Source organism: Mustela nigripes, chromosome 15 (assembly GCF_022355385.1).
Source record: "Mustela nigripes isolate SB6536 chromosome 15, MUSNIG.SB6536, whole genome shotgun sequence".
Taxonomy (NCBI): Eukaryota; Metazoa; Chordata; class Mammalia; order Carnivora; family Mustelidae; genus Mustela; species Mustela nigripes.
Window position 1 is genome coordinate 17,215,326 of NC_081571.1, and position 23,452 is coordinate 17,238,777.

Here is a 23,452-nt window from a genome sequence, read left to right on the forward strand (position 1 = left end):
ACACATGCAACTGTATACATATGTATATATCACATATACATATGCATATATCACATATACCACATACATATACATACATATACACTATACATATATACACATATATACCCCACATAGCACATACATACACACTGCATACACATGCACACACATATATATATATGCCATACACATATACACCACTATACATATATGCACCACCTACACCACACACATAAACACATGCATGCGTACAGGCATACACAGACACCACACACACATGCACACATGTGCACACACACCCCATATGCACATATACCACGTACATACCACACATACACACACACACACACCCCATGCACATACACCCCATACACCTCCCATACACATACACCTACTTTAAGGAGAACTAGTTCACAGCACCCCTGGGGACTCTAGTAACAGCCCCTGCACCACTGAGCCCCCGGAGCGGGGAGATGAGCCAGCTAACTCCAGCTGCTCAGAAGCAGGGAGCTCTAAACCTCAATGCTGGTGCGACAGACTTCAGAGCGGGAACGCTCCACTGCTTTGTCACAGGTTCCCTGGCTCACAGGGGGTTCATGATGAGTGGCTGTAGTTGGGACATTTCTCAGGACATATTCGTGCCCCACCAGGCAGGAAACAGCAGAGAGCCTCCTCACCAACTGTGCTTTTGACTACCTCGACATGGTACCCGTTTCTCTTATTGGGGCACACGGCCTCCCTCGTGAAATCATTTCTTGGAAATGATTCCCAAGTCTCCAGACTGTCAGAGGCATGGTGGAGGCCAAGGCCAGAGTTGCCCAAAGGCCAGTCTGGGTTGAGGACCACGTTAAGAAGTGGAAACCATGTGTATTTATGGGGATGGGGGTTGGGGAGCCACATGGATTTCGGGGGCAGATGGGCCCCTGGGGGAGGAGAGCAGAAGGAAACTATGTCACATCGGGGCTTGCGCGGCTGTTTTGGCTAAAACACTGACTAGAGAAGCCGGGCACTGGGAGGGGGCATAGTCTGTGGCAGGAGGCCTCGCTTGGTCCCATGAACCCTGGCCTGCCTCGTATTCGTGAAAGCAAGCCCTGCTGCTAGGCTGGGGCTGGAACTGAGTAGGATAATCCTGAGTGACTCACAGGAGTGACCCCTTGGGCCCAAGGGCATCCCCTGTTCCTGTAAGCACCAGTGCGGCCCACAGGGCTCTAGTTCTGAGCAAGTCCGAGAGGCTGGGCTTAGCTGATGCTAACGAGATCCGAGGTTCAGCAGCAATTATCCTCCAGTGACTCGGTCACCCAGGCCGTGGATCTTCACTTTCCCATTTTTATGAATGCAGCTCTGGGCATTCTAGAGACTCAGGCTGCCTAGGTGATATCTGCCTCCTTCCTGTTCCCCACCACGGTGTATTTTCATCAGATATCTCAGTGCAAGCATGTTGAGAGAGGAAGGTGAGAAGCACCCGTAACCTGCCAACCGTTTTGCAGAAGAGCATTCCCAGGTATGGGCAAGTCAGAAGAACCCACAAACCCACGAGAAAGGAGAAGTTCCTGGAGCAAATCAGAGGGTCCAAGTGTGCAAATGAGGCTCCCCTCCCGACCTGAGCAGAAAATTTTCAGTCTTCCAATTTAAGAAACCTTGTAAACCATTAACCCTCCTCTATAAGAAAAGTAGAAACAACAGAAGCTACTGATGAAGCAAAAATGCTTTACTCGGCAGGGGACCAGAGGGTTTGGAAAATGTTATTAAAAAACAGAACGTCCACAATGGTGAGAACAATGGGAACCATGTCGAGAGAGGAAATTGAAAATGTCCGGGTTGTTTAGGGCCTTGATTTACCTGTTGAAAATGAAAGAGTGTTTCACATTCTGAACCATGTGCCGGCAGTGACAAGTTCACTACTTAATCAGAAAAATCCAGCAAATTAATAGGTAATTCTGATGGAATAACGAAACCGCTCTTGGGTGGAACGCTAATTATCACCCTGCTGTAGGGAGAGGTGACAACGTGGATTTGTCCAGGAAGAAGGAGAGAGAGTGCTATTTTCAGGGTCAGTGCATTTCTCTTTTCTTTTCTTCTTTTTTTCAGAAGTGAGCAACATAGGAGAGAAAAATGATTTTGCCCTGTGAGCAATGAGCTGATAAGCTTTGTGAGGTGGAGATCCTATTCCTTATAGGACAGGATTAATGTGTGACCAGCTCTTTTGCTGGCAAAGGGAAGTAGCCCTCTGCTATTGTTGTTAAGGGGGGGAGGTGATTTGGGTCCATATTATTTATGAAAGTGTCTTTAATGCCCTGAAGGGCTGTTTGCCCTGTCCTACTTCCTCCTTAGCCAAGTCGTGGGGACCTGCATTGGGACCTGTTTCATATTTCAGTTCACCTAGCACACACGATGAGGGGATGTGTCAGTCCCCCTGCCTGTCCTCCGGCACGACAGCTGCAGGTCCAGAGACCCGGATCCCTGGGCTGTACCCTGGCTTCACTGGGCAGACTCTAGGCCTCTGTCTTACCAATTCTGAGCTCCTTTGTGTTCTCTGTGTATGTTCTCTTGGCTTGGAGTATCTTCCTCCTTCTCTTAGATGACTCCCACTTACACTTCGGGCCCTCAACAGGGGCGTCCTCTCCAGGAAGCCTCCTCTGAATTCTGCCATCACAGATGCTCCCAAAGCATCCTGTGTTTTTCTTTATCACAGCCCTGATTGTTCTGGATAGTACCTCTCTATTTCCTTCTTTCCTACCCAGGACCTCCAGCATAGCAGAGGCAGTAGTGACGGGTTTTACTTTGTGAACTAGGACCCAACAGAGGGATTGACCTGATAAGAACTTGCTGGAGACGGGAGATGACCTGCTCTTGATGGCAGATGGGGGAGGGGGATGCCTCAGGCTGAAATTTCTGTTCGTTATGAAGGTTCAGAAACCGTTCTTCCAGGTGGGGAGGAATGGGTCCTCCAAGGGGATCTTGGAAGTCAAGGAAAGAATGGACAGCACAGGATGGGAATGAGAACATTCTTGGGAAATACCCCACCTCCTGCTTCCTACAGAAATGCAGGGATGGTGCCATTGATGAGATCTTACTATTACTCACCCTATCACAGGGGACCATTCACTTGGCTAAAGAATGTGGAGGAGAAAAAGCTATGTTGCCAAGGCATGTTCTGTGATTCCCACAGACCATCTCCTGAGACTGGTTTCAAGGAGCACACTGTGAGCCGTTAATATATTACTTTCCTTTTAAACTCCCCAGATAAGACACCAGGTGGTAAGACTGAGGCACCTTTGATCTCAACAGCCTTCAGGTCCTCCTTTCTTTCTTCCTCCCTCGTTCCCTCTCTTCTCTCCCCCCACCCTTTCCCCCTCCTTCTAGCGTTTTCTAAGGGTGACATATGAATCATAATAGAGCAGGCCACGAACACTGTATTTGCATGTGGCTGGCGGTTGGCCTGCAGACAGCCCCCGTCTACACATGCTGAGAGGGCCAGTCGCGGCCGGTAGGGACACTGCGCCCCTGACAAATGGGTATTCCACCATCTGTGGGAGATAAATCAGTCTCCTCCATCCAGGGACATCCAAAGTAGAAGATTTCACACTAGACCTGAGAGTCTTAAGGAAAGGAATTGTGACTTACTCCTCTTAGCCCCCACAACATACCACTCGCAGTCGGTCCTTGACAACGCTTGTTGCATAAATGGACACAGTTCAGTATTAGTCCAGGACAGGGTTTGAAATCACATGCTAATTACAGATGACAGAGAGGACTCTGGGAGCCCCTCTACCTCAGGAGCCAGGAACAAAGCCAAGAGTACCACAGGGTGTATGCACCCGTGAACGGGCAGATGGTAAACACACATCTTCAAGTGAGAAAATCCAAGTTGCCATGAGCACAAGGTCTCACCGGACGTGGGTGGGTGTGTCCGTCTACGTTATCTGACCTCTGGACCAGGAGCCTCAGGATGAATGGCCACCCTTCCAGCCGGAGATATTTTCTCGCCTTTGAAGTCTTCTGATCCATAGTAAAAATACAAACGGACTGCAGAGTTTCCCTTTTCTTTCCTAAGCCCAAATGAAGTGCCTTCCATGTCGTTGGCACTTACTCAAGACACATTTGAATGAATGATTTGGATGTGCAGGCAAGCTGGCAGGGACATCTGTCACAGCGCCGATGGCCAGCGTGGATTTGGCTGGTCCAGCTGGCTGGGCGGGGTTCCTCGCCTTCCCTCCCGGCTCCTCCCGGAGCTGGAGGAGCCGGCTACCTTCTAAGATACAGCAAAGCTTTTCTTCCGTGTAAAGAGATGTCAGAAGACATGTCTCAGGGTGCTTCCTTCCCCGTTTCTTGTTAGGCCTTAATTTCCGTCTGCATCAATCTCCTTATCTGAACAGAAGCCCTCCTACCCCCACCCCAATCCCTTGTGGGGTCGTGGGAGGCCTTCGGTTCCCAGTTTCCTCCTGTGGCCGCTTTCTCATCTCCAGTCCCCGAGTTGCTGCTGTTTGAGGCTTCCGCACTGGCGGCCCATTTTTCTGATGGCAGATTTTTGGTGGGGCTGCCAGCCTCATAAAACAAGGTAATGGTCCTGAGGAAGCAATCACTTTAGCTGTCGTTTCACTGCAGGGTCCAAAGAGCCCCGAAAGGACCCGGAGGAACAAAAGGGAAACAACAGTAGCTACCCCCCCCCCCCCCCCCCCACAGCCTGGGGACGGGAGGGAAGGTGACAGCGAACGTTAGGAGCGCTCCGAGAGGTCCTGGGCCTGCACAGGACACCAGGGAACCCGCAGGCTCTGTGGCCGGTGGACTCTTCAGCCTCCCGGCATCGAAAACCTAACGCAGGAAAGAACTTGATCCCACTGTACAGTTTTGCAGTTTTCCTGAAGGTCAATATTGCACGTGGAATGCCTAATGGGGAAGTGCTATCAAAATGGCAGCTAATTACAGGTTAGTGGATAAAACAACACTCTTCTCTGGAGAGCTTGTGCACATAGGCTGAAGGATAAAACAGGGCTGAATGGTATTTGATTTCTTTGTGTTTATCCAAGTCACTGGCCCAGGCAGGAAGGTAATATATGAAAAGGGACATTTTTGAAATAGTTGTTTTTGAATTATGCCCATGAAATATACACTCTGCTGTGGGGGACATGTGGGAAAGCTACACTCTGACCGCATGACTAATTTTTAAAGCCTTGCATAGAGAGAATGCCCCCCCAAGAACACAGCTGGGTTATTCCTTCGTGGACTGAATGTGTCAATTATGAATTGAACTAAAATGAAATTTTCTTCCATTATGGCAAAGGGAATCGAGGAGTGGACACTGCGTCTAGGGTATTACATAGTAGTTCATACACCAAGTACTATTATTTTATTAACTTTAAGAACATGTTTTACATAAAAACAGGCAACATCAAAAAAGCTCAGTTGATAAATAAACATAATATATCACAGATGATTTCATTCCACATTAACCTACATTTATTAGCTTAAACTGAGAGATTAGGGGAAAAAATTGGATCTCATTCCAGCTTTAATCGTGGATACAAATTGTTTGAAAGTTACTTCATTAAGATTCTGAAAATCAAAGATTAACCTATGCCATCTGATCCATGCAGCCATTGATAAATTCAGTATTTTCAAAGGAAACATTGAATTTTTTTCCCTCGCACCAAATTGAAACCTTTCAGAAACTTGTTTAAACGCATCAAGTACCTAGCCCATCTTTTTAGTATGCATGAGCAAAATACTATTTAATTTCACACTCAACTAATCCTTTAATAATTTTCTTTCAGCCAGAATGAAAAAGGCTATTATTAATTTCCTAATAAAATAAAAAAAATAGTTATCAAGGATATGACTCTAACCTTGGACCAGTTTCAATTTCTTTTTATTTTTTCTGAGCATACATCGAAGATTAATGTCAATGGCAAGTGAGAAATTGTCCCTAGAGAAATATTTAAGGTCTTTTTCTTACCACATTCGATTGGACTGGAATGAATTGACATTATAGCATCTTTATCATCACTTTTAAAATCCTACTTTCTCTTAATACCGACGGTGAAGGCTTTTAGAACTATTATTTACTTTAAATTAATAAAGTATATCACAGACAAAAATATACAATTTTACATTTAAGCAACATTAAGGGTCTCATTTCGGTTGACCAAAAAAGAAAGTTGAGGCAATTTACAGGTATAGTTTAATTATAGAGATCACTCTTCCTTTAGGGAAAAAGAAGGAATCTAGGTTTCTGACTTGTCTCCAAGGGCAAGATACTGCAAACCTCATGATCAAAACACCTGCCAGTTAAAAGCTCGATCACTGAAAAATGATCACGGCAGCTTCAGTGTTGACGCCCATCAACAATAACATCAAAACCGAAGGGGGGAGAAAAGCCCACCCTAACCAGAGGCATTCTAAGCCTCTACATTGAATTTCCTGTTTCCCACCAGTTTATGACCCTTAATGTTACTGGATGGATGGTTGCATATTTGAGATGATTAAAAAATAAAAGACGGGGTTAAAAGCACCTCCTCCTCAGTATGTAATTACACACAAATTAAAGATTCCTTCTGACAGTCCTAGGAACCCCATTTGTTACTGTTTTATGTATAAGCACCATTGAGCCAATTTTAAAGCACATTTGGAGTAATCAAATGTTTAGTGTCTTCAAGTTTTCTTGATTTATTTGCCTTTAAACAAACAAAAGAAAACATGTAAAGTGTGATAATTTATGCTCTTTTCACATCTGAATTGACAAAAATGTTAGTTTTGGAAGTGCTTTTAATCACCATTTTTCCCAACAGACATGAATGGCTTCCTGAAACCTGATGATTAAATAAAGAAATCCGTATCTCCATAAGAAGTGTTTATCTGACCCTCTATCACCACATGCAAAGTAAGGGTCAGTCTGAGAGGATTTTTCCCAAACTCCTAATGGAAATGGCAGACAACACGCAGGAAAGGCTAACCTTTGAAATGACCAACTTCAAGTTTCTTAAAGATCTTTGGACAAAAAAAAAAAAAAAAAAAGAAAAAAGAAAAAAAAGAAAAGATCATGTAGCAGTTTAAAAAATTAACAATTTACAAATTATAGAAAAGATATGCTATCTACAGTATATGCCAGGTGACTCACTCATGTTTTTTTTCAAACCCACATCCAAATGAATCATTACACTGAAACTACCACCTTGGATCTTGGTGCTTTCCACAGTTCCGCAATTATAGTGAAGAAGGGGACACACCAAATTTGTTGTGCTGCTGCCCTTTTCTAGGGAGAATTGGGCAGAAAAGAGAAGGAAGTGAATCTTCACACTCTTTGGTACAGGCCCTATATAGCAAACTTCAGCCCGGGGCACCTTTTTATGGTCAAATTAAAAACCTTTGAAAACAGAAGTTTATCATGGAAATGCTGACAGGTCCTTACCCTGAGAAGGGCTGGCAGGCAACACAATAACATTAGGAAAGCTGTCCCTCAAGCACAATCGCACTTCAGCGCAGGGAACAGAGCTGTCTAATGGGTACCGTTGGCCAGCAAACAATGGTGATTTAATGTGCACGAGCCTTGGTCCTACGGTAGCTCCATGACCCTCTAAGCTAAACCAATTTTTCTTCTCTTCTTTTTTTTTTTTTTTTCCAACTGAAATATGCCTCAAAGGGTAAAGGATTGCAATTTTAGCCTTCATTCATGGATATATTGCTTTCTTTCAACAATATCTGACGGGCCTGTTAACCACCACCCACGGGGGTGCTGAGCGTTGCAGGAGGGGCTCACTGAATACAAAACACCAAGTGTTTTCAGCAGTTTATTTGTATTTTGTTTTCTCTGCTTATTTTTATATGCACCACGTGTAAGTTAGATGAGGGCTACGGTAAAAACATTTTCAGTGACTGAAACCTTAGTTTTCCTTCTAATGATGTGGAGCAAATCACATATTCATCGATTATGATGAAGAAAATGATTTCTGCTACAATGTCGAGAAAAAAGAACAGTTCTCATCTACAGAGATGATTTACACGATGCAAGTCATGAAGGAGTTCTTCTTTAGTAAGTCTACTATCCAACTGAAATGATGAATCTAAAAATTCCCTTGAAAATACCATCTGGTTGGTCATGTATCAATAAAGGAAAGACAGTCCCCATCACCAGGCCACCACCATAAGAGCTATATTAAATACTTAGAAAAAAAATATGGAAACACTGTGGCAATGATGAAATCGATAGTTACAGAGATACACTGCCATAATGGTACATAATTTATTCTATGATAAAGTGAAATAAAAAATAAGATCAATTTGGTTATAGAAATTCCTTAAAGAACACCACCACTTAATTATTTCAAACTTGAACTATCCCAAGAATGTTGTGAAAAAAATTAGAAAGCACTGGCTAAAAAGCAGAGCAGTCTGGATACACCAATGTAATCAGCATGCCTTGTGCTTGTCTGTTAACCCTCTGAGTACATCTCTGACATTCAGAATCTCAATAGCTTCATGCTAAAGATTGCATTCCATCTGATTACTCAATATTTCTACTTGACAGGTCACATTCCACTGTTTATTCAGCACAGATCACTCAAATTCTACAGCGATACGATACGCTGGGATCCCCATGCTGAATGTCCCTCTGCGGTGTGCTGGGAAACACTCCCCAGCTTTACAGGGTCCGCGGTCCCCCTAGACTCAGATGGAAAAAGGCCTGAGCCGTGCACTAGAAGTTCGGTACATAGATGCTGTAGCAATGTACGTAATGCCCACAGGAAAGACAGTAATTCGGCGAAAAGAAAGGAAAGTGACAAGCTACTGGCAGGTAGGTCTCTGCCCATTGGATTCTTTGTAGTCACACATTTAAAGTTGAGGCCAAGTGACAGAGCCACTCCTTAGTCTTAGAACAGTGCTTTGCTTCGTAGTTCTGGAGAAAGCAGTAATTTCTGACTGGTTCAAGGTGTTTTACCAACATGAAATCTACCTACACACCAACCCCCTTCTTGGTGTTCTGCCCTCCCCCTCCCGCCAAAAAACCCAGCTGATTTGTGCTACTTCATGTTATGTGCTACCATTACAGAACTCTCTGAAATGAGGAAACCTCTCAATAAATGATCTACTGTTTACATGTCAGGACAACACAGACCAAAAGGACAAACCAAAATGTGGAAGAGCAAAAAAAAAAAAAAAAAAAAACCCACACACACAAAAAACAAAAAACCAGGGAAACTCTGTCGCAAAAGCCATGAGATGTTGCGATTTTTAAAATGTATATTGAGGGCGCCTGGGTGGCTCAGTGGGATAAGCCGCTGCCTTCGGCTCAGGTCATGATCTCAGGGTCCTGGGATCGAGTCCCGCATCAGGCTCTCTGCTCAACAGGGAGCCTGCTTCCCCCTCTCTCTCTCTGCCTGCTTCTCTATCTACTTGTGATTTCTCTCTGTCAAATAAATAAATAAAATCTTTAAAAAAAAAAAAAAAATAAAATGTATATTGATAGAGACCAAAGTTTATGAGTTGAAGAGTGAAAAAAGGTGATTAAAGACCAACATGTATTCAAAAATAAAGACTTGACTATACAAATTTGAAGACTGTCAGATACCTAAGTATATTTAAAACAGAGACAGTGAGCTCTGTTCGGCTGTCCAGATGCAAATTTCATGAGACATCACTCACTGGTTGTCTCCTGGGTCAGAGAACTGGGCAAACCTTAGCAGGACATTTGAGTCGGACCTTGCCTCCAAGGCGTCATGACCAGCCTCTTCTCTAAGCCCAGCAGGACACACTGGAGGTGACAGGCCCTCTTTCTGAAATGGGACACATTCCAGAAGAAATTCACTGGGGATTCAGGACTAGGCAGGAAAGTTTGGTAACAGGAGTGAAAACACGGGCCTCAGACAGGACTTGGCCCAAAGGGAGAAAAACAACATGTCTCTCTGGACAGCTAAAGGCAGTCGTATCAAAAGGTCATCTTAGGGAACAGAAGTTTTATTCTCAGGGGCATCTTCTAGGTCTTCCATCCTGTTCTTCCTGGGAGGTTGTACATAAGTAATCTAAAGGTGCACATGTAATTCTCTTACCAATGGTTTATTTCCTTAAAACCCATTTTTAGAACATTCTGGAGTGTGCCTTCCCTTGCGCTTTCTCCTCAGCCACCTTGCAAAGCACTTGCCTCTAGTTCCCTGTGCCCCAGCACCCCTCTGTACTCTATATGGATTTCACGCTGAAGACTGCAGTGCGCAAAATGCAGGTGAGAAAAGGAACAGGATCTTGTTTCCTCTTTCTGTTTGAAATCCCAGCCCTATAGAGCACCTGGCAATTTATTGCTCTTTTCCCCCAGTTGTTGTTGTTGTTGTTTTCTATAGATGTCTCATACTGAGCAGGCAGACCCTCACTCACCACGCACAAGACAAAGTATGGTGACTTCCGAGGGTCTGCGCTGTCACTAGCAGCAACTGATGTGGAAGCAGCATTTCTGGGGCGTCGTCAGCCCGTCTTCATGTGGAGGCGATGTGGGGGAGGGGGGCGCCAGCTCTTTCCTGGGTCAGGCTGTCGGCCACAGACCCAGTCGCCTCCACTCGGGATGCAGGACTCGCGGCCGCGGACAGTCATACCTCTAGTGAAAAAAGTCCCTTTCAAAATGGGATTGTGAAGAAGAAAGAGAGGTCTTATGTCTAAGTTATAAGCCTGCTAGATTCTAAACCCACAAAAAAACGACAAGCAAGCTATCGTTCTAGATGTCCTTCTTGTCTGGACATCTCAGCATCTAAGAACATCCTTGATCTGCAGCAAAATCAAGAAGCGTGTGCGTATACATCCAAAGGCCTGAAAAATTCCCCAGGGGTTCTCCATAAAATCCTATGCACTCAGAGGGTTAACGTGCGATATTACAATACTGCAGATCCTAGTTTGACTGACAAACACATTCATTGCTTCTATGTTTAAAAAAGTTGCAAGTTAGCCTTAACCCTTTGAGGACCCTATTAGCAGCAAGTTGCCATCTTCGCAAACACCATGTGGTCATCTCCTTCAGCAAAGAGAAATCACTACAAAGATACCAGAAAACACACTTTCTGTTCTGCCATTCAAGCACTGAGTGCTAGATAGATCAGATGAAACTGTTTCACATAAATTTGGAAAACAACCTCAGAGTCTCAAAGGGTTAAGCTAGGACTTCGAGTAAAAGGGTCTTATTAAAAGGGCGAGTTTGGGGAGCGAACAGTCTCAGATGAGCTCGGGGAGTAGTCTTCTGATTCCGAGTTGAGTTCAGACGGAGCTGGCTGGGCCTTGTACCGGCTCCTCACATCCTGGTTGCGTCTTCGTCGGAAAACCTGCCTCTCCTTATCAAGAGCGGTGGTCTAGCAGGGGCATAAAATGAGAAAGAGGACAATTAGGCTGAAGGAAAGGGCGAAAGGAACACTTTCGGGAACTTTCTGAGGTCTGAAACATAGGCTGGCCAACTGAACTGCCCATTTCTGGCTGACTTGTGTTGACAACAGTCACCACAGTGGCGGAGCTCTCTGCTCCCTCCCAGGGCAGCTCTTAGGAGCCCCTGGTCATGACCTCAGGAGACACAGGCAGGATGGATGATGTGATGGGTTCAACCTCTCCCCAGCCCTCCCCGGCCTTCCCCAAGCTCCACATCTATTCCCCTTGGTCGCTCCCAGGCGAGCCAGAGAGCCCCCGGTGAAGGGAGCCCCAGGCCCGTGTGTCTGACACGTGAGGACACCAGGCGTGCCTCATTCATCAACATCCAGCTCCAGGCGGCTGTACAATCAAGATGAGAGGTGATGAAGTCGTCAGACATGGAAACAGAGCCACAGGCTCATCCCGTTCTTTTAGCACCTCCTCATTCGAAATGATCTTATGATCTGTTGATGAGGGAGGGTGACCACATCTCCGGGAAGGCCTGCTGTAACTTGAATGGAACCAGTGCCCTGAAATTGGAGACTGCTTTGACTGCAAGTAAACCAAACAGAAAGCCTCCCTGGATTTAACTTTACAAAGTTCATTTTCATTGTAGTATGTGGTAATTTATGAAACAGAGATTCAATTATGTGGGTATTCCAACTCCGGGGTCTCTCTGCCTCTTTTCCTGATGAAACCTCAGATCATCTCCAGGATGTGCTACCCAGCCGTGGCTCTGGAAGTTATTATGACATCAGAATTGGGAACGGCATGACTTCATTACAGATTTAATGGGTGTGGGGAGGAACGGGGTCATTACGGAGAAACCTTACACAGAGCGAAGAGTAGGTACAAAGCCTGAAGAAAAATATAGAACACATATAAAAGTTGAAGGCGTCCTTGTTTGAAAGTCTCTCTTTAAAAGGATGTAGCCTGGAGGTTATTCTGCTTTTAAGAGATTACTTTTCCTCTGTAGGGATATATACCACCATTTTTCCTCTTGAAAATTTACTGTTAGCCTCTTCAAAGAACAGAGATAAATTTATAGCCAGCCTGGTTCTGAGAACAAAGTGAAAACCAAGCCCCTCATACAATTGCAGTATAGCATTAGAGCAATCTTAGATCTAAAATAGGGCAATCAAAGTTCCAAAATGAAGTAATAAAGAGAAAAAGAGTGCCAGAGTATAGGACCAGTACAGTAAATGGCTTTGTTAGGGTGAACTGCTCTGCTTTAAAAACTATCCACAGACTGAAGAACAGTGTTACAAATCAACGAGGAAGATAAACTTTAATAATTTACTTCTCGTTTCACTAGATTGTTAATACAATGATTCAATAACTGGCTTGTGGAAATGTCTACCTTTGATTCTTCTATTTGCAGAATTTTTTTAAGGACACACACACACACACACACATATTTCCTGGTCTTCTACCCTCTGATTTTATGGTATTTTCAGCATCATAAACCCAAATTCCTAACTTTATTTAAAACATTGTAAAGTTACGACACATGGTATTTTGCTTTCAAAGCAAACTGAAAATGTTCTGTGCGCGTAGAGCTGGATGTTTGTAAAAAAACAGACGTCTATTTAGTCTGACTTACATAAAAACCATTCTGTAGTTAATCCAAGAGTAATATAAACTCTCCTCTTGGTCATAAAAAATATTTCTATTTCTACCTTCTTGAGAAAAAAAAAAGTCATTGGCATTGGACAAAATACTAAGTAGTGGACTGAGGCTTTCTGGTGTGGGGAAAACAAAGCACACCCGGACTGTCGTCAGGAATTGTGACTCTGCTCCGTCCATCACTGGCTATGGGAACTATTTACTTGGTTCTCAGTTAAATAAGGATCAGGAATAATCCCTTCCCATTGTCCTCGAGTTGCTGTAGGTAAACATGGATGTGCCAATGCTTTTCAAATGGCTGAGATGCTCAGAAATGGAAGGCCTTGGTTGTTGTTTGTTTTTTGTTTTTTTCCCCCTTCATAGTTGGATGTAAGAGACAGTTTTAAAATTAAATAACTGCAGGTCAGAGGAAAACAAAGCTTACATCAGAACTTCGCACACCCTCCCTCCCCCTTCCTCTCCTTGGCACTTTATCCAGGTTTACTGCATCTCCTCATAAGCTACGCGATCCCTTCAAGGCATGCTCTTGGCTACAGCCACTGAAATGGGCCGTTTCCCCATAAATTCCGCAAGACAGCTAATGCGGGGGCTGGTGGCACTCAATGCTGAGTCCATGCTTGGATGGTTCCATTCCCCTGCTTTTCACTTCTGTTTCTCCATATCCTCCTAAGGGCAACCACATTCTCTCCCTGACTCGTGCTTCTTCTTGAACAACACGTGCCCTGACCCCTTGGACCAGTCAGTTCTCACCACTCCTGGCACTTCCTCTAGTTAGCAGCTTTCTAAATGTTTGCCGCCTCAGTGGTGAACCGTGGTGTTCCAATCTCCCTCGCTTTCAGTTGTGCCACTAAACAGTAATTTCAGAGCAGTTATTTTTGGAAATAGATCATGTCATGATCCTATGTCATGGAATATAAGGGTGTGAAGGTTGTTTCAGTTGGATTTATAGACTCTTAGAATTGTAAAAAAATTTATCAAGTATTCTTTGTCCAATGCTCTGTCTTTATAAACAGGGAGACTGAGGCCCAGGCATGTGGAGACACTTGCCTGAATAGCACTGCTCACCAGGAAGAGAACTCAGTTCTCCTCCTGCAGAAGGCCTGAGAATTTTTTCCCCACTTACTCTGACGTCTACTGAAACAATAAAATGAAGCTACCACATGCCAGTAGCTCACTCCTTTGTTCCAACCAGAGTGAGCTGGGGAGAAGACACTGGCCACAGGCAGCATCAAATGCCCAAAGACTAGGGCTTTCCCATGCCGATGGCCCGAGAACCCCTCTCTTTCAGGGAGAGCAAGCCAGGGTCCACTACATGTATAATCCCATTCTGGGTCTGCTAACTCCAAGGGAGGCCTAAGTCTGATGACAGAGAGGCAGTTTCCTACCCACCCATGTCCTCCTAATATTCTGAAAGGCTACACAACTAATGACTGAGATCCCAACCAACTTGCTTTCAAAGAGGCTCCAGAGGGGGTCCCTGTCTATAGGCCTCTCTTCCCTGGGTTCCTGCTCACTCTGCTTCCAGTTCCATGACTGTGGGTCATTTTAAGAACATCTTCTTTCTCTGTGCTCCACGAAACCCAGTTTTGCTACCCCTGTGCACCCTGCCTACACCACAACTGCCCCCAATTCACTGTCTTCTCTGCCACACTGTAGACTCTTTGAGGGGCAGGATCAAGTCTTAGGCATCCCCTCTGTGTTCTCCATATTTCACAGCACACAACAAATACTCTGCAAACATGGCAGCTTTTGAAATATGGGGAAGTACCACAGAGGTCACATTATTGTGACCTCTTGAGCACCCAACCCCCAGTTCATCCTGACAGGTCCATTATCCCCAGGTCCAATTTATTTACAATTCCTCGTAAAGCCCAACTCCTTGTCCTAACATTCACTATGTGCTCACAGGAAGAACTTCCAGTGTCTCGTTCTTGTAATTACTCAAAATGACCTGCAGACTTATCCTCCATTAGTGGACACTTGGTATTCTTACATGGTACCCATCCACTCCGGTTACAGTTAACCATACCTCACTTTCCCTTTGGACATGCCCCATTCCTGTACTGTGTGGTTCCAATGAAGATGACCATAGTCTCATCTTTGAGAGTGAGGCAAGGATGGGATGGGCTTATGATAGAAGCAAGCGTGAGCTTACTGCATTCCCCAATACCCACGACTGGTTCAGGATGGGCATCAAACCCAGTTAATAGGATACAAGGAGATTTTCACCAGGACCTCACTTTTACAATGAATCCCCATTTTTGAAGGATAGTAGGCTTGGCATTGCTTCCCACATCCTTGTAACATGTGAAGCTCCAGACTAAAGCCAACATTGGGAAGCAGAGTGGAGAGATGGAAAAAAACCAGGCCCTGACTTAGTGCTGAATCCATCCGTCACTGAAGCCAGACCCACCCTGGAGCCTTCCAGATTAGATGAAATAAATTTCTTTTTTGCCTAAGCCAGTTTGGTTTGGGTGTTTGTCACCTGCAATCAAAAAAGTCTTAACTGATGTGTCTCTGAGCACACTTCAATCCTTCTCACCCTACATCTTGGTTCAAGGCGCTCACCTATCTGAAATTACTTCTCCTCCTTCCCATCCACTCAAATCTATCTATGTTCCAAGATTTGATCAAATTTCACCTCCTGCATCACACTTTCTCTTTCTAAATTTCTCAGGCTATTGTCTTGACCAAACTTTTGGCACTTTTTGCACATTTGCCTCCTACTTAACTTTCTGTGAATATGCCCCCCCACCCCCATGAAGCTCCTCAATGGCAGAATCTGAAACTTCTTTGCATTTTCCAGAATGCCTAGCAGACTATGGCACACGTATTAGAGACATAGTCTGAATAACAACAACAACAACAGAATCCAAAGCAACTGTAAAATACCAAAAAAATTAAGAACTTAAAGGGATCACAAGTCAATATTTAAGGATATGATGTATGTGATCAAATGGTTGCATCCCATAATATTCTTATATATTTATCTGTTCAGTGACCATTTATCGTGAAATTCTCAGCACAGTAAGTACTGTCATATACCACATTTTAAAAATTTTAATTGTGGCTATAAAATGAACTTGCCTCTAGAGTATGTACAGTTCCAATTTTACACTTGAATTCTGTAGTCGCCATTTGTAGTTCAGGACAGATGAATTCAGCAAGGAAATAGAACAATGTGCTATTCCATAATTTTTAAAAAGGTACTGCTATAAATATATATGTATATGTATTTTTTTTTCCAAATGATCATTTTTATTTCCCCCTAAAAAAGCATTCCAAACATTATTTCTCCTCTGAAGTGCTGCCTTACAAGTTTAAATTCTGGGCTCTTTCAATCTTTCCTGAAAGTCAGCTGTCCTCTTTATCAATTACCAAAATTCCCAGTATCAAGAAAATGGGGTCTCTTCTTCCTACTGCCTATCTCTGTAAGGGAAAGTCGTCCTCAGGTAGAGACTCAATGTTCCATTAAAACTTAAGACTTCCCAACAGATTCATTATTTTATTAGTTTATTTCGCTCATGGTTTGTAGGTTTGTTAGAGTTGACATGAATGGACTTGCAACAGAATTCCCAAGTGTTTCCTCAGTAAGTTATCACTTTGTTAAGAACTCACAAGAGAATCTGAAACCTGCATTATCACATGTTGGTGCTCATTACCACAGGTTAGAGGTGAGCAAGAAATCTCTTGAGATTCTGGAGTTGACCAGTAGGAACCAAATATGTAGCTCTAATCTAGTTACATAAAATACGTACCCAATAAGGACAACTATCCTGTGTACTGAGTTACAGCTAAGTAATTGTGTACTGGGGGATCCTGGAAAACAGTACGAATAGTTGACCAAATAAAATGGTAAGGAGGAACTAATATAAAGCTATCCTACACAGAAGAAACTGTATATCCCTACCCGAGAATGTAAGCCCTTGGTTCTCACAATGTTCTTAGGAGCTGTAGATCAAGTGTGAAAACTGAGGAATGGTAAAATCATGCCGGTTACTTTGGCAACTCAGGTGGCTGCACACGCAATAGTTAGAAATCTTAAGAGAAATTAATAACCATCAGGTTTTGGTGCCTGTCGTGGTAACAGGCACGCACGAATGAAAGACAGCCCTTGCCTAATACCGAGGAAATACATTCTGACAATAGAGACATCTAATGAAATCGGTCAGTGGCCTCTTGTATTACCATGAAATGATACTATCCTCCATAGAGTACTCAGATATTTTAAATCTTTATCTCTGACGTTACATTTGGAAATCAGCATATATATATATGGAGGACGTATCCATCTACATATCTATGCGATGTTGAAGGGGAAAAACAGAGCATGCGGGAGGCAAGTCAGGAATGAATCAAGAATATGAATGAGAACATCAGCTTTGTTTCTGCCCGTCTGCGACACCTCCATGTCTGCTGTGCTGTCTCGTCTGGTTGGCGTTGGCTTAATCCCCTTGGAAGCAGCAGTAGGGGTAAGTCAGGAGAACTAGCTTTTTGTCCTAGCTCAGCTGATGATGTGTCCTTGGACATGTTTCTCAAGCACACTGAGCCCCAGTTCCCTGGTCCATCGACTAAAGGGGAAGTACAGTGCATGATCCCTAGGGAAACTTTCACCTCCGAAATACTATGAATATGCTTAATTTCGCCATCAGTCTACATAATGGATTCCATTCCTCTCTTGGCAAACAATAGGCCTTGCAGTCTGTGGATCAAAAATAATTCTGTTCTGCAACGTACGTGCAAGGCTTGCAAGAGATGCACCTCATTTAGGTTGTGAGGCAATGTCTTCTGTCACGGCCGTAATTATTGCCTTTGAGTAACTGCATTTTTCTGAGGTAAACATTGACTGCTTTTCCACTTTTGCTTTTCTTAATTTATTGCTGGCCATCACAAGTAGTCTTCATTTCATTAATAAAAGAACATTACTGCGCATTTTGCCTTTTAGTCCATCCATTATTCATACCACCAAGGAGACGGAACTGAGGATACAGCTGTTGGGGCATTAATCTAGGAAACCCTTCCCCTTGCTCGCCCTCACTCTGTAAGGACTGAGTTACGAGTTGCTTGCCACTCTGGAAATGTTTTGCCTGCTAGTAAAATTAAACTGCCGAATCAATTGAGATATCCACCCTCCTCATTTTATTTGGCTTACTTTTATGCTTGTTATGATTCTGTTTTGTTTCGCTTTAATACCCTTTTGGGGCCACGCCAGGAACTGCACTGAATCTGGACATTACGACAGGGTATTTCCCTGAAGTGAAGATTGTTAAAATGGCAAAAGGACATCTCGTGGAATGAAACCTAGTCAGCTTCTAAGCTCATTTCTAGGTGTCTCTCTTAAAGGTTATTCCTTACTTTCTGGGAAGGAGCGGCCTCCCTGGTTCTCCACCATCTTCTTAAATACAGGTTCCTCCTGCTGCTCTGTTCTTAATAGAATCCCAAGTTGTTCTTGCTCTCTACAATGGGTTTCTGATGGCCTCCCACCAGAGGGTTAAAATTAGAGCCATTTACTGAGCTCAGCCTTCTAGAGGACAAAATTCATGTGCTTCCTCTGCCCTACAGACCTTGATTTTTTCATAATGGAAGCTAAACTAAGCTGCCATCTTGGTTTTCCTTCATCATCCAACCACAACCATAACTAATCTGATAGAAATCTATGAAAATTTAGAATTTACTAAAGCAGGTAAGTTATGGGTAATTCCTTTTTTACAAAAAACTTTTTAGCTTTACTGAAAGTCTTACTTCCAAGCTGCTATAAATGGAATACTGTCCTAGAGCATGTCCTATGTAATTTGATTATCCACACTTTAATTTACTCCAAATCCTTCAAAAACACATTTATCCTCAAAAACACGTTTATCCTCAAAATTAAGGTCTTCTATATTAATGGTCACTTGATTATACATAAGCTTTCCAAGACTTTCTGGTTTAAGTATCATGTGGCTGACACGGATTCGAGAATCATCTAACTTCAGCAGGTCGACATTTACACTCTTTCTGGATAAATAACAGTCTGTCAATACTTATGATTAAGTTCCTCATGGCTACCCTTTCCTACAAGCATATACCTAATAAAATCTGTAGTACATCAGTGACCATCACTGGGGAACGTTCGGAGTCAAAGTATGGCATGAATAAATACAAAGATGAGGGCAGATTTTTTTTTTTCCTTTAAATCAAAAAGAGGAAAAGAGATGCCTAAGCAAGGTCAAAAATAAATAGGATACCACCAAATTTCCGATCAATACCGAATCATCGAGGATGTCAGGAGAGGTATAAAATCTCACTTTGGTTCAGAGCCAATCAGTAGGTCTTGGAATGCCATGGCCACTGCTCATTTCAGTAACAAGAAAGTGACATTTTTAAAAGAGAGATGTGGCTGGCATCCTCTTAAGGATGGAACTCTCCAACAGTGAGCCACCTGTTTGACTTGGGGAAAGGACGCAGACGTCTCACTCTTCCCAGGCTTCTCTCAATACCATTCGTGGAACAACAGGGCAAAGCACTGCCCATCTTTTGAGCCTCTTGGCTTCACTTTTTAACATCAAGGCTGCAAACCCATACCTCCTACTTGCCTGATCCTTTTCTCTGTAATCACAGCGTGGGTGGGTTCTGAAGTTTAAATCTCTGCCTTCTCTTAAGTGTTACACTGTTACAGAGGGAGTCTCGGGTCGGGGTCGGGCATGGAGTTGGGTGGTTAATCCCTTGCTGGAACAGGGGCATCTGCTCATCCTTCTGGCAGTGCTCTGACGCTCACTGGGGAGCGCTTTCACAATGGCAGAGCAAGGCCAAGGCAACGTGCAGTGAAACGACCCGCAAGGCATGCAACTGGCTGTGGGCGGTTGGCTGCTGGCTGAGGCTAGCCTGGGAGCCCTCCGGACACCAGGCTGGGGTTCCACCCTGGTTTTCGTGGGAACTCTTCTCTCAAACCCGCACCAAGCAAGATGCATTTAACTGACCCCATTCCTTTTAACAGCCGAGCATGACAGCGTTTAATAGCCTCGCAAAGACTGCGCACGGCTGCTACTGCTCTGCCTCATTACTCACTGTTTCAGGACGGTGCTTGAATCCAATATGCACATTTTAGTCACGTCATGCCTGGGAACTCAACCACCCTTTTGTCCTAGCTCACCTCCGCGTTTTATCTCATTTAGCATTTTTAGCTTCTGTCTTGTTTTGATATTTGTTTTATTTAATTGGGTTCCCCCGTTCTGGCCGCTGTAGAGGATGCAGGATTCTTCTCCATGTGCTGTTGGCCACGACACCTGCCACAGGGACACCTTCACTAGAGAGAGGCACAAAATCCGTGTGACCACAGCCCCTTTGGATCAGGTCGCATCTTCAGGGGGGAATGTAATGAGATGTAAATGTTTTCCAGCTGCTTGCAGGAAAGCCATGAGGGAGTGGAATGGCCCAGGCAGCTCATTCCTGGGGCAGGGTCCCCTCTGGACTCAATGAGACAGGAGCAAGGTCTCCTGGAAAAACGGGCCAAGCATGGTGCTGGCTCCCTTGGCTACAGCTTGGAAGCAGCAGCTCTCTGTCCAGAGGCAAGAGAACGAAGGAGAAAGAGGAAAATGGATAGCCACCCTTTCTCCACCATCACCAAAAAGCCTATTAAGAGGGACATGACAATTCTGGGCACCCCGAAGAGATGCTTTTTTCCAGCCTATGCCCTGATGTGAGCTGCTTTACAAAAAAGAACCGGGACTCCCAAGTGTTCTGCTCAGAGTAGCGAAAACAGCCATGAGCCCTTGTAAACACAACAATTGGGAGCTGGGATGTTTGCCTGTAATGATTGTTTATGTTGCAAGTTGGCTGCCACCGTGGTTAGACAAATGCTCCCACTTCCGTGGAGATAAAAGGCAAGCATTTGCAATCAGTGAGGAGACTGTGTTCGTTCTGAGGCTAAATGGCATTATAAAACTTCCTAATTAAGCATATATGCCGATGAGTTTTTAGCATCGTTTCTCCAATTTAACTTTACATACTGGGTGTGCTGTTGACTACAGCATTAACTATAAACATTGTTGTTACTGCCCCCAGCTGGAAAACAGAGCAGTTTATGTGTGGAAGAAAAAAGAGATTATCTCCCATCTGCTCCTGCCCATTATTCAGGGAAGTGTCATTTTGTCTGCTGATGGGAACCATCACTAGGATCTTAGTCAAATGGCCTTTTTATACTCGGCTACATTTATTAATTATTGTGTTTACTTGGCATTTTGCTCCCACTCTTACTCCCTCACATTTAACAACATCATTTTCTAGCGTTTTCTTTTTGAAATTCGATATTTGTATGTGCCATTTTTATTACACAAACATGCACAACTGTAATTAGACATAGCTGATGCATATTTTTAGTTGTAGATCAACTTTACTCATATGTATTTGGCTACTATGCCTGAGGTTAGAAGGAGTACAATTAAAAAAATAAGGGCAGAGCATGGTGTGATTCGATTTATATAAAGTACACAACCAGGCAAAGCTAATTAATGTGGATAGAGTCCTGGTCCGTGTCAGTGTTTACCCTTGGGGCTATGTAACCCTCCCGGAAGGGCCCTGATATAGGCGGTGGGGATCTCTGGAGGTGCTAGAAAGGCTCTGTGCCCAATCTGGGTCCCGTTTTTGAGAATTCACTGGAACGTGCGTTTGTGGTATCTGCACCCTTCTGAATGCAGATGATCTCTCAGTAAAAAGTAAAAGTCGGAGGGACCCATTTCTATGTTAAAACGTCAAAAAAGAGTCTGCATAAAGGCAAATCGTGATTAATCCCCACCCCGAAAGGTTAAAAATAAAACAAAATTTCTTGCTATACCTATAAAGTTATTTTACTAAAGTAAAGAAAAAGGTTGTGTTGCCACTCTGGCATGCTTATCAATCTAGAAGATACAAACAGGCTCTGGGTAAAACTGACGGTGAAACATTTCATTTAGTTTAGGCATTTTCTTGCTTTAAACAGATTTGGGAATTATCATGGTTTTACTATACTGGATGGTTTGTCAAAGTGTGCCCTTTACTGCTTCCTTAAGTCCTTTGTTCTGAGTGTAGAAACAAAAATCAGGAATAATTAATTGGGGGTTAAAATTATATATTATATGTGTGTGTGCATATATACACACATGTAGAAACACACGCACATATATATTTCTCTTTCTGTAAAATTTAGTAGTCTAACCCATGAAAAACATTGGGTAGCCACTACATTACTGCACGTGGACTCCATCATTTGGGGGGAACAAATACAACAACCATGGGAGTCTTTCTTTGCAAACACAAAAGATGTGGAGCTTTACCAGGAGATCATTTCAGGAACATTAAGATGGAGGAGAAAAGTTCCCTGGGACTTCTCACAGTAAAATTTTCAAATCATCAGAAACCATCCTGCCTGTGGATAACTTAAAGAGACACAAACAATGCCCCTTGAAGGAAATGCCAGGGCAGTTGACTAGAATAGAAAATGATTGGGATAGAATTCTGAACCCAGTTTCAAAAAAAAAAAAAAAAAAAAATCAATACCTCCCATACACAGTCCCTTTTGCTTCTGCAGATAAGCCAGCTAAGTAATCTGACAGTTACAAAATATTGAGAAATAAATTCATGCAATAGCTAGTACATAAAGGGATTTCCAGGGGGAGGGAGGGAACAATAAAACGAAAACAAAACAAAACAAGAAGGTGGAGAATTTGAAAACACAAGCTTACCAACACACACAATGCATTCTATAGCTCATTGTACTTGGAGGAGCTTCTACTGCTAACGTGTAAATGCATTGTTTCATCCATCTAGTAAGGTCAAGGTCGGGCTTGATGACTTTAAAATGACAGTATATACTTCTATAGAACGCACACTGAGGCGCCATTGTTCTTCCATTTGTTACAGGACAGAAGAGCACCAGAAATCATGGTTTTAATTAGCAACATCAGGAAAAGGCTTTGGCATTAATGCTAAATATACTGTCCTTTTAACTGTAAGGAAAATTGATACTGAGCATGTGCAATGGAAAGAAAGCTGGCAAATGTCAGTGTGAATAATGGGTGAAAAAAAGGAATGAGGGGGTGTGGCATCTCAATCAAGATTAAAATGAAACCGATAAAGCAGCATATGGACTGGATAACAAATCAAAAGCATGTTTATCCACTGAAGGAACTGGTTAATGGAGACTGCCAGCACGTTGCCATGGAAACACTGACTGTTGAGCTGCACCATCTCATACCTTATCCAATACATTCCTGGTTGTTGGTAGTAGTCCAAAGACCCTGATCTCTTGATGGTAAACCCGTGGTCCAGCTGAGCAGAGAGAAATGGGGGCAACTCAGTGGATCGACATTGTGCTAGAGAATTAACGACTCCAGACCAAGCCGTTCTTCACCGACTATACACTGAGATACATTCACCATGCCTCTTTTGCAGGGTGACTAGCTAATAGCCTAAAATCTGCACATTGAAAATAAAAAGGCAAGAAAAGGCACTAATCCCTCAT

At 43.5% G+C, this 23,452-nt stretch overlaps 1 protein-coding gene across 4 annotated transcripts in view; it reads right to left on the reverse strand.

Moving 5' to 3' along the window:
• Positions 1-5,306: 5,306 nt before the first annotated feature.
• The window catches only part of DCLK1 (doublecortin like kinase 1), a 349,188-nt gene continuing 331,042 nt past the window's right edge, over positions 5,307-23,452 (reverse strand). For 2 of the 4 annotated variants that reach the window (XM_059378354.1, XM_059378353.1), the window contains exons 17-18: positions 23,186-23,259; positions 11,157-11,300 (exon numbers count right to left, since the gene is read on the reverse strand). In XM_059378354.1, the coding sequence (XP_059234337.1) occupies positions 11,243-11,300; positions 23,186-23,259 (132 nt within the window). In that variant the 3' untranslated portion in view covers positions 11,157-11,242. Of the gene's footprint in view, positions 11,301-23,185; positions 23,260-23,452 lie in introns of all 4 variants that reach the window. The other 2 variants (XM_059378351.1, XM_059378350.1) reach the window with 1 other exon arrangement.